The 14,539-nt window shown below is 53.1% G+C and overlaps 4 protein-coding genes across 5 annotated transcripts; 2 read left to right on the forward strand and 2 right to left on the reverse strand.

Moving 5' to 3' along the window:
• Positions 1 to 327: 327 nt before the first annotated feature.
• On the reverse strand, positions 328 to 3,091 carry KRP23_7003 (the record flags this gene model as incomplete). Of its 2 annotated transcripts, XM_067892261.1 has the most annotated exons (6): positions 328 to 583; positions 658 to 767; positions 835 to 1,310; positions 2,281 to 2,390; positions 2,469 to 2,761; positions 2,840 to 3,091. In XM_067892261.1, the coding sequence occupies 6 exons, from the start codon at positions 3,089 to 3,091 to the stop codon at positions 328 to 330; spliced, it is 1,497 nt and encodes a 498-aa protein (XP_067744159.1). The 2 variants fall into 2 exon arrangements, with proteins under 2 accessions (XP_067744159.1, XP_067744160.1); XM_067892262.1 differs by lacking the exons at positions 328 to 583; positions 658 to 767; positions 835 to 1,310 and adding exons at positions 1,958 to 2,047; positions 2,138 to 2,245 and having other exon boundaries at positions 2,324 to 2,390.
• Positions 3,092 to 5,062: 1,971 nt separating this feature from the next.
• Positions 5,063 to 5,887, forward strand: KRP23_7004 (RHOMBOID-like protein 12, mitochondrial; the record flags this gene model as incomplete). The annotated part of the gene is made up of 1 exon (XM_067892264.1): positions 5,063 to 5,887. One exon carries the CDS (start codon positions 5,063 to 5,065, stop codon positions 5,885 to 5,887), a length of 825 nt encoding a protein of 274 aa, XP_067744161.1.
• A 2,267-nt stretch (positions 5,888 to 8,154) lies between these two features.
• On the forward strand, positions 8,155 to 12,737 carry KRP23_7005 (TBC1 domain family member 2A; the record flags this gene model as incomplete). Its single annotated transcript, XM_067892265.1, has 12 exons — positions 8,155 to 8,174; positions 8,301 to 8,452; positions 8,547 to 8,671; positions 8,742 to 8,810; positions 8,880 to 8,923; positions 9,007 to 9,607; positions 9,688 to 10,340; positions 10,424 to 10,510; positions 10,588 to 10,789; positions 10,855 to 11,062; positions 11,125 to 12,267; positions 12,340 to 12,737. The coding sequence occupies 12 exons, from the start codon at positions 8,155 to 8,157 to the stop codon at positions 12,735 to 12,737; spliced, it is 3,702 nt and encodes a 1,233-aa protein (XP_067744162.1).
• Positions 12,738 to 12,825: 88 nt separating this feature from the next.
• KRP23_7006 (putative MscS family protein) lies at positions 12,826 to 14,402 on the reverse strand (the record flags this gene model as incomplete). Its single annotated transcript, XM_067892266.1, has 4 exons — positions 12,826 to 13,656; positions 13,733 to 13,804; positions 13,893 to 14,073; positions 14,167 to 14,402. 4 exons carry the CDS (start codon positions 14,400 to 14,402, stop codon positions 12,826 to 12,828), a joined length of 1,320 nt encoding a protein of 439 aa, XP_067744163.1.
• Positions 14,403 to 14,539: the final 137 nt, after the last annotated feature.

Genomic DNA, 14,539 nt, shown 5'->3' on the forward strand with positions numbered 1-14,539 from the left:
TGGAACGGCTCCTACCGCCTTCCGAGCTTGCGTTGCTCGCAGCACTCGTACGGGAATGTGACGATTTCCTGTCCTCAATGTCGGATGCCCGTGAAACAGTTGATGCTCTCCTGATGTCTCCATCATCGTTCTGCCTGGATGCACTTCCCTTCGATTTGCTTCGACTTCCTTTCGCTTTGTGAAGGCTTTGATCCTGTTAAATCGCAACAAAGTTAGTGGTAAAGTTTTAATCAAAGCGTGAAAATGGTTAGTCCTGCTTACCACGTCCTCACAGTTTTCGTCGAACTCGAAGAAAGCCTAGATGATGCATGTCCAAAGTACACAAGGTCATGAGCACAGGGTGTTATCGCCCGGATCGGTTGTGGTAGACTCTACCTTGAGGTGCGGATCATAGTGGTGCTTGAAAAAATCGACCGCAGTACGAACATTGCAGACGTTCGACACAAACGAGTCTAGTAGCACACGCCGGTCTTCGAGGAAACCGTGATCGAAAGCCTTGCCCAGGACACCTCGAAAAGCGTCGCGTTTGTGCTTGATGAGATCGATCCCCTCCATCTGAGGACCCAGTGTTTTCTTTAACGCTCTGCCAAAGCAGCAAGCAAACACACATCATTAGAAAACTGGGCAGCCCAAAGCAGGACAGCAAACAATGCATACATGTGCAGTTCATCAAATTCTGAAAAGCGCCGCCAAAGACTCCATTCTTTCATCAAACGCCGGGCAACCAGCTTGCTAAATACTTGGCACGAGCAGGTGATCATGTATTCCTGCACATTGATAGACATACATGTGAGGTGAGGAAGGCATGCAACAAAAGTAATGCGAGGTACACACTGCGTGGGTTCCATCCACGTGAGGTCGGAACTTCACGACACGAGCATGAAACTCAAATTCATTTTCAGCCTGTGAGACTGCAAACCGAGGAACCCGAGGTCCGTCTCGAGCGATTTGAGTCAGCGCTTTCATCCACGCTTTCTTTGACGAGTCATCCGGTGCGGAGAAATAGTGAGTGCAGTCCTTGACCACGCTAGTTTCCCGGACGTAAAAGCAGTAAGGCGTGTCGTTGACGTCGATACCGTGACTGGGTTCCCCAGGAACAGGGGTTGAAATGTCTGCCCCGACGAGCTGCACGCTCCAGCGCACCTCGAATTGTGATCGGTCGGTGAACGCGATCAACCGAGCCGAAATATCGTCGAGTTTGAGGAATAGATTTCGCCACTCGTGCTTCTTTTTCTGTTGAAGGTGGTGTCGATGCTGGCCCTCAGACGACACCGTCAAAATGATCCCCTCCATGACTTCTTCCTGGTTATCTTGAAATTGATCAATGCAAAGCCTCAGTCAGCTTCACCAGCAAGAAATTTGATGCCTGTAAATCATCTGCATCAGGAGCAGAAGACGAATTGAAGACGCTTTCCTTGCTTATTATTAGCGACGTCAGATGTGGTTGGGCTGCTACCCGTTGGTTGTGGCACCCCTAGATCTGTAGGTGAATGAAGAAACATCCAACCCGAGCTCTTCAACTCCACTGAGGGTTGTAAGTGTTGGTTCGAGAGGTTCAGGACCTAGAGCACCACCTTGTCCACTCAGATCACTTGGGACTTGCCCGGGTCGACTATTAGCCCGAACTAGGGTAGACGTCCTTGGTCCAAAGACCGCCGCCTGCAGGAGTATCACGTTGAAAAATAATGAGTGTACTGACTTTATCGATGCACGGAAGAGCTTCGGATGCGTACTCTGACTGGGAATCGAGATCTGCGCTTGCCCTTGGCCGACTCTAGGGCCCTGGTGAAGGAATTGCCGAGGCGCTTTTGGAGCAGCGGAACGATGAAAGCGCGGTTTTGGACCAGATCAATGACAGTCCGGCCTTTATAATTCTACAAACAATGAACCACCATGACAAGCGTTCGCGGTAAGCTAGCACACACCATCAAACAAAAAATATAAACTAATCTTACCTTCATGACCCAGAGCGTGGGTGTAGATCCAGACTGTAGTCGTTCTTGTTCGAGAGCCATTTGCAGCAGCACAGTGCCATGGCCTTGACGCCCTGCCCAGTGAAAAGGTGTATCTCCCTATTAAAGCAGGTATTATGATAAGTGTGCTTTACCGAAAGTCACGTACATCACCTGCTACGTACGTGGCTGTCGCAGCGTCTCGGGTTCGCTCCATGCCGAAGTAAGGACACGCATACATCAGCGTGTCCTGCGCGTGCAGCCTCACTGAGAGCAGTAGTCATGCTTGCAACCTGCCGTGAGCAGCATGGCGCTAATTAAATACTACCCTCGGTCGAAAACGACTTGTTCCGAGGTTTATAAGCACGTACACTGTCCACTACGTCCACATCGCACCCAGTAGTCAAAATGAGTTCAACGATGGCCTTGTAACCAAGCCTGCATGAACCACAGCCATGACAGTTAGCAAGCATTAACACCGCGAGCCAACCCCCTGCTAGCAGCATTGTAACATACCACGCCGCGCAATGCAGCAGTGATCTTCCTCCTTGTTCTGCGTCTGGGTGTCGCTGACGAAGCAGCATTTGTGCTCCCTCAACCAGGAAGTAGTTCTGCACCATCCCCAGCTCGTTGTTGCTCACCGCATCCCACACAGTGCCACGGTACTCTATAACACGCTTCCTTGCCTCGGCTCGCTCTCGACGCTTTATTGCGTCTTCTCCCGCTTCCGCGGCTATCGGTCGATGCGAGTTGCCGTGTACTGAAGAGCCAATGTCCTTCCCTGGTGAAATGCTCTCGTGTCCTCCTCTCTACGGAAGAAGAGGTAATAACCATTTGCAAGGTTAACTTTACCTAGAGTCGAGTTGTATACTTGCTCAGCAGCTTACCACTGCAACTTTCGTGTTGATCTCAGAACCGTGTGACGCTGCAGCCCCAGGAGAGCGCGAGAGCTCCTGTTCCAACTGCCTCTGCAGCATCCTCTCCTCTTTCTTGGCGCGCAAGCGTGACTGAAACACTGGCTGAGACTCCGCATCTTCACTACTCGCGTCCGGCATCACCCCTGGCTTGTCACCACCGCCCACGGCGAACTCTTCACTCTTTGCTCGCGTCCGCTCGTGCATCATGGCTACATCCAACATGGCTACACAAAAAACCCTTGCTTTTTATATTGACACATCGATGCCGCAGTCCAAGAAGCAGAAGGTATCCGTCTACGAGCCTCCAGCACCTGCTGCAGCGGCCCACGCCCCTCCCAGTCACTCCAACTGCATCGGTCGTATCCGTGCAACACCCTCAAACTGCAATGGGCCCAGCATTGCCGTCTCTGTGGGCCCCAAACTCCCACAATTCAAGCCCAACGACAAGTTGGTAGTGCTCGATTGGCACCACGCCCACGGACACAACCAAAAGGCCACTGCCGCTCATTTCCAGCGAGAGCCGCAATACAATAAACTCAACCAAGGAACAATCAGTCGATGGCTCAAAGCAGAAGCGAAGATTCGAGAGGCGGTGACCAGCGCATCGAGCCCGAAAGAAAACAATACAGTGAAGTGCTGTTGTCACAACGCGGCAACTCGCGAGAAGAGTCTTAAGCATCCGGAGCTTGAAAAGTGCTTGATACTGTGGTTGGATCGGTTGGATACAGCGCAGCGCGCTCGGTTAACGGGGAAAGAGATTAAAGTGACCGCTCGACAGATCTATGACGAACTTGAAGTGTCGGAACCTGACAGACTGAAGCTGTCGAACGGGTGGCTCAGCAGATTCCAGGCACGGCATGGATTGAAGCTGCATCGACGATATAGTGGCAACCTAGTGGGATCTGGTGAAATTAATATTGAAGCGGAGAGAAAGAGGATTCAGGACGATGTCAGGGTCTTTCTGGATAGGCATGGCTCTCTTAATGACGTGTGGGGTATGGAGATGACAACAGTGCTTCTCAAGTGCAGTCCAATGAAGGCTGCCTATGCCGGTAGTGATGGTGAAAAGCCAGCGAGGATTACAGTTGGGTTGATTGTCAGTGCGTCGGGTAAGGAACGCCTGGAGCCGATTTTCGTTGGGCACAATACTACCCGCCAGAAAAGCCTCCAGTATTCTTTCAACAATCGAATGGCCTGCATGACCTCCAGCATCGTTTTGGAGTGGTTGCATGCTTGGAATAAAACACTAGTGGAGAGCAATCGGCACGTGCTATTGCTCGTGAGCCACTCGTGGGGTCGTTGGACGGATGGGATGACGTTCTCTAACGTTCAGCTACGATTCATTTCAGCCTCCGCCACGGACCACCTCTCGCCATATAGTCTCGGTCTGACAAAAGCCTTTCACACACAGTTTCGCAAGTTGGTGGTACAACGTGCTTTGGGCAAGCTGCGGAGCAATCAAGACGAAATAATCGACGGGAGCGCGCTGTTTGAAATGGGTGACGACGGTGCCCTGGAGCTAGCGAAAGCAGCTTGGCAAATTGTTGCCCCGGGCTCCAAATTGGCAGCTAGCTGCTGGCGGAAAACGCAGATCCTACCTCCCGAAGCAAAATTTGCTTCGGCATTTAATGCTGTGGAAGAATCGACAACTTTGACTGAGGCACACGCCTATGTCTCCACTGCAGTCAACGAAGGGTTAGTCGAATTAGAGCAAGCGCTGGAGGTGCTGGTTCTGGAGGCTTTCCCCTGCAACCTCTCGCTGAATTGCGTGAGTGCAGCAGAGTTTGTGCACCTCAGTCTCCAAGAAGCCAAGAGCAACGTCTTGACCATCAAGGAACTGGTCCAACTCGTTGTGTGTCAAGACGAGCCCCAAGAACATCGTAATGCACAAGAAGAGTCACTTGCGATTAAAGAGAAAATCCTCATTAAGGAAGCTCAAACTCCGACCTCGAAGCCAAGCGACCATCTTCCCAGTCCTCCACCCAACGAAGTCGTCCTTCACGCCCAACTAACCCTCGAGCAATTCTGGACACAAAACCAGTTCCATCTCTCACCTGCCGTCCTCCAGCTCCTCCAGCAGTCACGCTCCCAACTCCAGCAGCAAGCACCAACATCTTAAGTGCTTGCCGTAAACTACCCGTAAACTACCGTATTTTTCATGTGTCATGTCATCATTCGCCATTATTCTGCGCAATGCTGCGGACAGCTCTCCTGGGCGCGGGACTGCCCCTGCGCCGCGGCTTCGCGAGCGCTAAGCTTGGTCCCAGACTCCCGAATTCACTGCAACCAGCTGCTCGTCCGACCGCGCGCCGCACATCTGAGCAGCAGGTGCGTCACCGGTTCGACAGCAGTCGCCGCTCGAGCCGCGCTGTGTCCGGGGACGTCGTGGTGCTGGGACTCATCTCCGCCAATGTGGGGGTGACGATAGCCTGGATGCGCGCGCAGACGCCACCCGCGAGACACCCGGTGCAGCAGCTACGCAGCTTCAAACCGTCCATGGCGACGATGCTCACGCACTTCACCACGTCCACGCAGCACCTACGAGAAGGACGGTACTACACACTGCTGACCGCCATGTTCAGCCAGGCGTCTTTGGGGCACCTCGGCGCCAATATGCTGGGGCTCTACTTCTTCGGGAAGCAGCTGTGCGATGTGCTGGGCCACCGCAGGTTCCTGGGCTTATACCTCGTAAGCGGCGTGCTCTCGTCCGCGGCGGCCGTGTACGAGCAGCAGTTGTCGGGGCGGCTGACGTTCAACTTGGGCGCCAGTGGGGCGGTGAACGGCATTACGGCCATGAGCATTTTGCTCTTCCCGCACGGCACGCTGCTGATCTTTGGCATTGTGCCCATGCCGGCGTGGCTCGCAGGGTCGCTGTTTATCTTCAAGGACGCATACTCGTTCGCAACGGACCGACAAGACGGCATTGGCCATGTGGCACACCTCAGTGGCGCCTTTATTGGAGGTGTGTACTACTACTACCTGCGTCGTGGCGGCTTCCGAAGCTTCAGACGCTTCTGAGGTGGCTGTTGATGAATCAGAACAGGGGACGTCTGCTTAATGGAGATTGATACAGGATAAGCCTGAAATGACAAGAAATAAGTGAGTGCGGCTGCATTTACGCATTGCAAGCAGCTCATGCTTTCCAATACGCTAAAATCGTTCGTGCCGCACTGTACAACGCAATCGGCTTCAAGGACACGTTCGCCAAGGTTATACGATGTAGATCGACCGAAAACTTGTGAACCCAGGACTGATCCTTTCCACTGAGTGTAGCCATGTTGAAGTTCATGTTGTGTGCACCACATAATTCACCCCGCACCATACCGTGACGGTGCCGACACGGTGCCGACAGCGTGCCTACACGTGTTGATTGGTCAAAAATATATTTTTTCTTTTATTGGCTAAAACGACATGAGTGGGCTCACACACAAAAAGAAGCAGCCAGGCGAGCAAGTGGGAGCGGCGCATGCGTGCAGGGCGTCCGCGCGCGGGGGGAGGCGGGTCCCCTTGCCTACACGATGCAGCGGCAGGAGCAGCGGCAGCGGCAGGAGCAGCGGGGCGGCGCATGCGTGCAGGGTGTCCGCGCGGGGGGAGGTGGGTCCCCTCGCCTACAAGATGCAGCGGCAGGAGCAGCGGCAGGAGCAGCGGGGCGGCGCATGCGTGCAGGGCGTCCGCGCGCAGGGGGAGGCGGGTCCCCTTGCCTACAAGATGCAGCGGCAGGAGCAGCGGGGCGGCGCATGCGTGCAGGGCGTCCGCGCGCAGGGGGAGGCGGGTCCCCTTGCCTACACGATGCAGCGGCAGGAGCAGCGGCAGCGGCAGGAGCAGCGGGGCGGCGCATGCGTGCAGGGTGTCCGCGCGGGGGGAGGTGGGTCCCCTCGCCTACAAGATGGATGTAGATAATACTCTAGGACCACTTCGCAATTCGCGCCGATTGGCTAAAGTGGTCTCCGGAAGCCTCTTCGGAGGATCCCCCTTTTCGGATGCGAAGTCCCCCCGCGTGGGGCCGAGAAGAAGGGATGGGGTGTTCCTGTACGCCGGGCGCGGAAGCAGCGCCGTGCTTGGCGAATACCACCAAGATTATCAACTACGCTGCAGCATGTGGGGCCTGGTGACCCCTGCGTGTACACAAGATCACACACCAAGCCGCGACGGACCTGGCGGACCCATCGCGTTCAAGATCTCGCTGCCAAAGCACGGAGGATCCGGTAACCCCTCCAGTGTTCCAGTTATCTACCAAGGCGCCAGGACATGGTACACCCTCGCGCTCGGACAGCTCAAGCATCAGCTGCTTAAGTACCAAGGCACGGAGGGCATGGTGACCCCTCCCGTGATCAAGATTTCCCACCACATCGCGACGGACCTGGTGCCCCGTAGCGATTCTGATCCAGCACCAAACCACTGAGGACGTGGTGACCCTCAAGTGTTCAAGTCTGCCCACCAAAACGCGGAGGACTTGGTGGAGCCTTCGTGTTGCACGATTATCGTGATCCACCGTGGCGGGAGATCTTGGTGACTCTCCTGCTTCCGTAAAGTTCATCTGCCGTTCACCTCGGCCTCGATACATCAACATTGGGTTAAAATCCCACAGAGATGTTGGGCTTCGACGCCCCCAGCGACTTTCAGGGCTCTATAGTTTCTAGTTAAACACAAATAGAGGACCTCATTAACCCCCCCCATAATACTCTAGGAGGAATACATGTTAATGTGCATTGATGGCTTTCTATGCTTAGTCTGGGTATGATTTAGTGATACTTCTTAGTGCAAAGTTTCGAGTTCTTAGCCAGCGGCTTCCCCATGCGTCCCTCAACGAAGGCCAAATGAACATTGAAGCGATCCATGAGCCTCACGAACACAGCCCCACTCACATCTCCGATGAGAGAGGCAGCGATGAAGCCCATGGAGACGCCTTCTGCCGCAAGAAAGCGCCCAAATGCGTTGATAGTGGTTTGTAGAGCGCGCTGGGAGTTGACTGGCGCAAGGTCTTGGAGGCTCATACTGAGTTGGAGTGTTCTGTCGGCAGGAGCGCGAATATTCGAGAGATATGAAATGAACTGGTGATTTGTATTGGCGGTCAGCATATTTCCCCCCCGGTGCCTACATTATATGTCGGCACGGCGTCGGCGTCGTGTTACCCTACACCTAATTACTCTCATTGGTCGACGTTGAGTGTCTCTAGATGTCATTGGTCAATAAGCTGTTATCACGTCCACACTGCCTAACTAAAACAAAGTAAAAATAATATGTCGGCACCGTGATGATATTCATCCATATCGACTAGGTAAAAGATGCAGAAGACGCGCAGCAAGTACGTGGGTCGCCTTCGCGCGTCCCCCCTTGCGTCCACACTGCGACAATGAAGGGGGGAGCGACAACAACGACTTCCCCATTGTACCACCATCCCCAACCGTGTGCTTCTTTTGCTCTGAATCAGCTCCAACCCCACAGGATTCCACAGTCTGCAGGGGGTCACCGTGCTTTGGCACGGCTGGCTCAAGAAGCTCGGGCGCTTCAGCAAACGGTGGCGCAAGCGCTACTTCGTGTTCCTGTCGACGTCCAACGGCCTCAAGGAGCTGCGCCACTATGGTGCGCGGCTAGATCCGAAGTTCCTGCGTCAAATGACGCGGAAGAGGACGCAGAAGCTCTAATTGACAGTCTGTGCCATTGCTGCGTGCTGCAGACACGTACAAGGACGTCTCCACGCTGCTCATGTCCACGCCCAAAGGGGTCATTTCGATGACAGACGCGACGGGCATTTGCTGCTTCACGCCCGTGCCCACAGCTGGCAAAAAGCCCATGAAGTTCGTACGTCGTCTGCTAATTTGGTTGTTATTGCAAGTTTGCAGTGCTGGAATTTAGTTTTTGTGTATTGTAGAACCGATCGGATACAAATGACTCGAGACCCGGCGCGTATGACCAGAAGTTTGCGGTGTTGACGCCTCTTGTACGTCGATCGAAGGCGTTGTGTAGTCTGTTTTTTGTTGCTTATTTTGCAGGGTGATTTTGGTTCTAGCACGTGAATTTGCTGGCTTTTCACAACGGCAGAGAGTGGGGAGGGTACGTTGAGATTTTTTTGATTTTTTTCATGGCGGCATTTTGTGAGGGATACGACGTTGATGATTGGCCCGTGTCTTTTGTAGTGCCAGTGAATCGCAGCAGGGGTTATCTTTGCTGGCATCTCTTTCTGCTTTTTATCCTACAGTGGACGTGCTTCACTCTGGATGGATGGCGAAGCGACGAGAGCGCAACGTTCACAGCCCGAAGAGCATCATGACGTACTGGAAGCGACATTTTTTCGTGTTTTTGACATCGGGCGATTTGCTTTACTTTCGAGACGATACGTTAAGCGAACTTCAAGGTCGCGTGGACGTTCGCCATGCTCCCACCGTTCGTGTTACAGGAGAGCAGCTTATGGAAGAGAGGAAAAAGGATGGAGGCATGTTCAAGTTTGGTAAGATGCCAGCGCCCGAGCGTGAAACCTGCCTGATTTGGATTGCCACGCCCCCCTCGAAGATGTTCGTTCTGAAGCTGGAGGACGACCACGAAGAATCAGGTGTCGGTGTTGGTGGAGGAGGGAAGAGCGCCTTAGGTGCTTCTGGCGTTGGCGTCACTACGAGGAAAGCTGAGCTAACACCGAGCTCAAAGAAGTGGTTGCACTTGCTATTACAGGGACATGCCGAAACTAAGTACACACAGCTGGAGAAATGCATTGCAATGGGCAAATACGCATTGACCACGGAGGTAAGTGTGGAAGTGAGCACTAAATCGCCTAATATCTATAGTTAACGTATCTCCTTCAACTTCACTCCTGTGCGGAACAGATTATTTCGGCTGTCCGTGCCGGAATTCCAGATGAACTACGAGGCCAACTTTGGAAAGGATTTTCTGGTGCCACAGATCTCCAGCGGCGAATTGAGCTGAAACACGCTATTCGCAGCGCGTCCAAGTCATCTAATGTGTTTCGCATGCCTTCGCGGGAATCATCTAGAGCTGGTCTCAAATCTCCAACAGCGAAAAAGCACGCGATTTATGAAATCTGCTCTGCAGGTATTGATGGAACGAAAATGGACACGCCAGAAAACCAAATGCTGTTCTCCCGTTTGTGCGCATTGGCACTGCACGAAAGTGGGCACGTGGCTGTCAGTGCGCGGCCTAACGAGCTTCACCATCTAACAGGTCGCTTTACGCGCGCTGTTTCGGATGCTTCCAACCCGTCCGATCTATACAGTGAGGATCGCGGATCACTTTATGATGATGAACGTGACTCCATGGATGACGACGACGTCGATCAGGTTGGGATGGAAGATATTAAAACGGCAAATGACCCTTTTGGTAAACGCGCTTCAGCGCGAAATACACTCAAGCAACTCGAAAAGGGCAAAATGGGCAATTACGTGTACCCCAGCGACTACCCGGCAACAGACTGGGAATTAGCAGCACGGCGTCGCCTACTGATTGCAAGCTCGCGCTACAAGTAAACCGAGTGCAGAGTTGTTGTGACGGGATATTCACTTGTTCTAACCTGTTGCTGATGGTTGCATCGTTACATGTGTACAGCCCGTATTCACATCCATTTCCCTGGAGGGTATCCTGTCTACTCCTGGCGTATGTCGAAGAAGAGAGCGCATTTTGGATCATCAACAGGTAGTTTGACCACGAGTCGTTTGCACATAATGGCCACTACATCCCTATTGATGCATACATGTCTTGTATGATTCTAGCATAATTGACTCACTTCTACCAGGTTACTTCCACGGCTATCGACCAGCTGTGCAAATTGATGTGGCGGCTTTCACCGCACTTTTGCAAGACCGCTTGCCGGCCCTCGCGTCTCACCTAGCAACGTTGGAATTTCCTCTTGGCCGGCTAGTGGAACGCTGGTTCCTAAGCCTGTTTACTGCGTCGCTCATCCCGCTTCCCACGGTACGAAATCTGTCTGGTTAAGAAGATTTCGAGCGTTCGGTCACTGAAGCATTATGCTCCTTCAGGTGCTGCGGATCTGGGATGCGTTCTTCATTCGTGGCGTGCTGGTATTCTATGGTGTGGGGCTTGCATTGCTGTTTCGGGCGGAAGAAACACTATTCCATGCCAAGACAGCCTCCGAAGCTGAGGAATATTTGCGATCTAGTGAACGCAGCTGCATCGATGCCGATGGTGTCTTCTCGCTAGTCTTCAAGGACGATCTCACTATTCCATGTACGGTTCTCCTGTGTAACCATCTCCAGGAAATATACTCTTAATCGATTTTGCGCTTGCAGGGCTCACGGACGAGCAGCTCGAGAAGCTGAGGTCAACACATCGCCATCGCGTAATGGAACGCGTGTCGCAGAAAGTCGGGTACTTTAAAGACAAACTTAGCGTTCTGCAGCTTACACAGGATCTTGGATCACGTTGTGAGCGTGTGTCGAAGCAGTTCCTGTGTGATCGAAAGGATATCAAGGCACCATTGCGGCTAAGTGCGACAGCCCATGGACAAGAAGAGAAAGACCCGTATGACACGGACGGGCTGGATGATGAAGCCGACGAATTAGGCATTGGCGCGGAAGGCGACAAGCTAGAGGATTCATTCCGGATTACTCTGCAGCTTCTGCTAGAGCAAGTGAGGGAGTCCTCTGCAGCGGCTGAACTACTCGCCGTGGAACTTGGTCAGAGACAAGCAAAGTGGTTGGCTGCGTCAAGCCAGCTTGCAGCATGTCCTCTTGCCCGACCTCCAACGCCGGACTCACACAGTTGGCTTTCGCAAGTCAAGGAAGGCAAAATCTCGGGCGCAGGGCACGATGCCTCTCCGCTGTTTTCCTCCGGTGGTGGTGGGTTTCCCTCAGCTTTTCGCCTCATCGAAGCGTCTGGGATGGTGTTTGACACGGGTGAGGCTCGCCTTCCAAGCAACGATGCTTCAGAAAGTGGGGGTGACAGCTCAATCACTGGTCAACGTAGTTGTTTGTTGATGGAGAGGGAGGACCTGGCACTATCCGACCGCCATCTCGCTGATATGTATCTGTACGCACTGGTGTCTTCGCTCAAGGCGTTGTGTGCTGTCCGGCTAGAATGTCTGGGTGTTACGTATCGCTTCATGTGGCATGGTGGGTCTTGGCTGGAATCTGCTGTTGAGTACCCTTCATTCTCCTCAATAGCAGGGGCAGCGACAACCCCATCCAGCGATAGCTCGAGCACACCGAACTCCCGACAATCCGTTCGGATTAAAACCTCAACGGTATCACAGTCATCCATATCTTCTACCTCGTCAATACGACGCCCGCGTGCGGTAGACGACTCGGCGTTATCTGGGCGCAAGCGTGGCGACTCTGGGGCAACTACGCCAAGACGAGGTGGACGTCCGACAACGCGCAGCTTCTACAACCCAGGGAAGTCGCCCACGCGACTACGTCCAACCTTGTCGTCTGGTGACTTCTCGGTATTGGAGTTTGCAGCTGGAGGTGTCGGAACTAACTTGTACGATGATCCCATAATTGAAGGTCAGCCCGCTCCATCATCGCCCACGTATGCCGAGCAGCTTCTTGACACAAGCGACTCCTACCCAGTCACGCCTACATCGCCTCCTCCCCAAGACAGCAACAGTTTTGGCTCGGGGCTGTCTTTCGGGCGTGGACTGAATCGGTGTGGTGCTTCCACTCTTGATACGCCAAACAAACCAATTCTCGCAGCACTTACGGCACAACACCAGGAAGGCGAACGCGTGTTTCGGGAGTCTCATAAGCGGCTGCTGAGCGGGCTTGGCAAATTCCTACGTCTTGAGTATCGTGACAAGGACTGGGCTTTGCGAGAGCGCGCTTTGACCATCGAACGGGAGCTGCAGCAAGAGCTCCAAGAGATTGAAGCCGAGGTTCATGGCGCTCAATGGTTACAGCATTAGGTCTACATGGAGATTGAGCTCATAATCGTAATGGCAACGCACGTGAGGTATAACTTACGCTTTTCGGGTCACACAGCGTAGCCTATCATCAGAGTTGTGTGCGCGGACCTTTAACCCCGTTACTGGTCGGCTGAGCTCCCACGATGGCACCAATTTCGCTAGTGAACGGATCTCCAACGCTGCTATCGTCGGCATGACTACTTGTGCTGCTAGTTGATCGCTTGAAGAAGTGTGGAGACTCGGCAAACGGATTGTCGGGCTCGTCATTACTCAGCACACGGATACTTAGCTCCTCCATGATTTCTGTCACGGCAAGCCACACCTCAGACTTTAGCATGGCATACTTGCGCGCGTCCAGCTCCTCCGTATATGAGTACACGCGGATAGTGTACAGTTCCTCCATCGCCACGAAATAAAAGCGTTCCCATTTCTCTCCATTCCTCAAGTCCGACTGGTTCTCTTCGTGGGATGTGAGCCCAACATGCAACGACTGCAGCATGCTCTCAAGACGTTTGAGTGCCTGTCGCAGCGTTTCCACTGCTGTAGCACGCGAAACACGAATGTGCAAATCCATGTCGCGCTTAGGTCGCTGCGAGAAATTGATCATGGGTTTGTACAGAAAGAAGCTGTTCGGTACGTAAAGCGTCGTCCCCGCAAGGCTCACTACTGTCGTGTAGCGCAAGGACACGCGGTGTACGAATCCCTCAGCGTCTCCAACGCGGATGAAGTCGTCAATCTTAAACTGAGAGTTGAAGGCGAGGAAGAGCCCACCAACAACGTTGTGAAACGATGGCACGAAACCCAGCGCGATTGCCAGTCCAATAACACCGAGCACTGAGTACTTCAGGGTAGCGCTGTTTCCCAGCGCAGACGAGTAAATGATCAACGCAATGATCAACAGTGTTGTCAGTCGAAGAATCTGTCACCAGTGTAACCAGGTCAGCATTGCATCAGAAACATTAAAAGAGTCGATGCAACGGCACCCGTTTTCCTACCTTGACTGACTCCGAGATGACCATCTTTTTGGAGAAGTCTCCATTGGCACCTACAAACCGGCGAACAGCCAACTACATTGATCAGTATAAACAATCAAACGCAGCAAAGTGTTAGATCAATAACCAATAGTACAAAATGCAAGGAACCCGGCCAACTTACACTCTGGACGACGTTGAAGAGCGAGTACAGCCAGTAGAGGAAGAAAACTCCCCAAATGTATGTGGGTAAATGGCAGAAAAACTTCATAAGCTCCGACACCGTAAGTGCCAACAGCACGAGGGACATGGAGATGAAGTAGGACGTGGAGCCCACACAGGACTCCCGAAAGTCCTCGGCCACTCTGCAAAGACAGCAAAACAATGTCAGCGGCCTCTATCCGTCATATAAAATTCTTATTTGGCATAGTACACAGTATATATATCGCAGATCGTACTGGTGCATGAATGGCAGCTTGGTGAGCACAAAAATGAGCAGCCGGACGAGGACGCGGGGCAGGAACGTGGCGAAGAAGACGAGCACGGCGGCCACGACCAGCTGCGGCGCGTTGGAGCTGCGCCACCAGTCAGGCAGGCAGGACACGGAGGCGCAGTCATCATCGCAGCCGTCGGCCCGCGCCGCGTCAACGTGGAGCAGCACGAGGAGCAGCAGCAGCAACTTGTGCATTGTCATTATTCGTTTGGATAAAATGGGTGGAATGTTTCAGAGTACTGAAAGCAAGTGAAAAATATGCGTAAAACTTCACTTGGAAAATTGTTTTGTGAGCCTAAATCAGCTGAAGCGCGTTGTGATTGGCCAAAAGTCTATCT

This window comes from Phytophthora ramorum (genome assembly GCF_020800215.1).
Source record: "Phytophthora ramorum isolate Pr-102 chromosome Unknown Phyram_PR-102_s0006, whole genome shotgun sequence".
Taxonomy (NCBI): Eukaryota; Oomycota; class Peronosporomycetes; order Peronosporales; family Peronosporaceae; genus Phytophthora; species Phytophthora ramorum.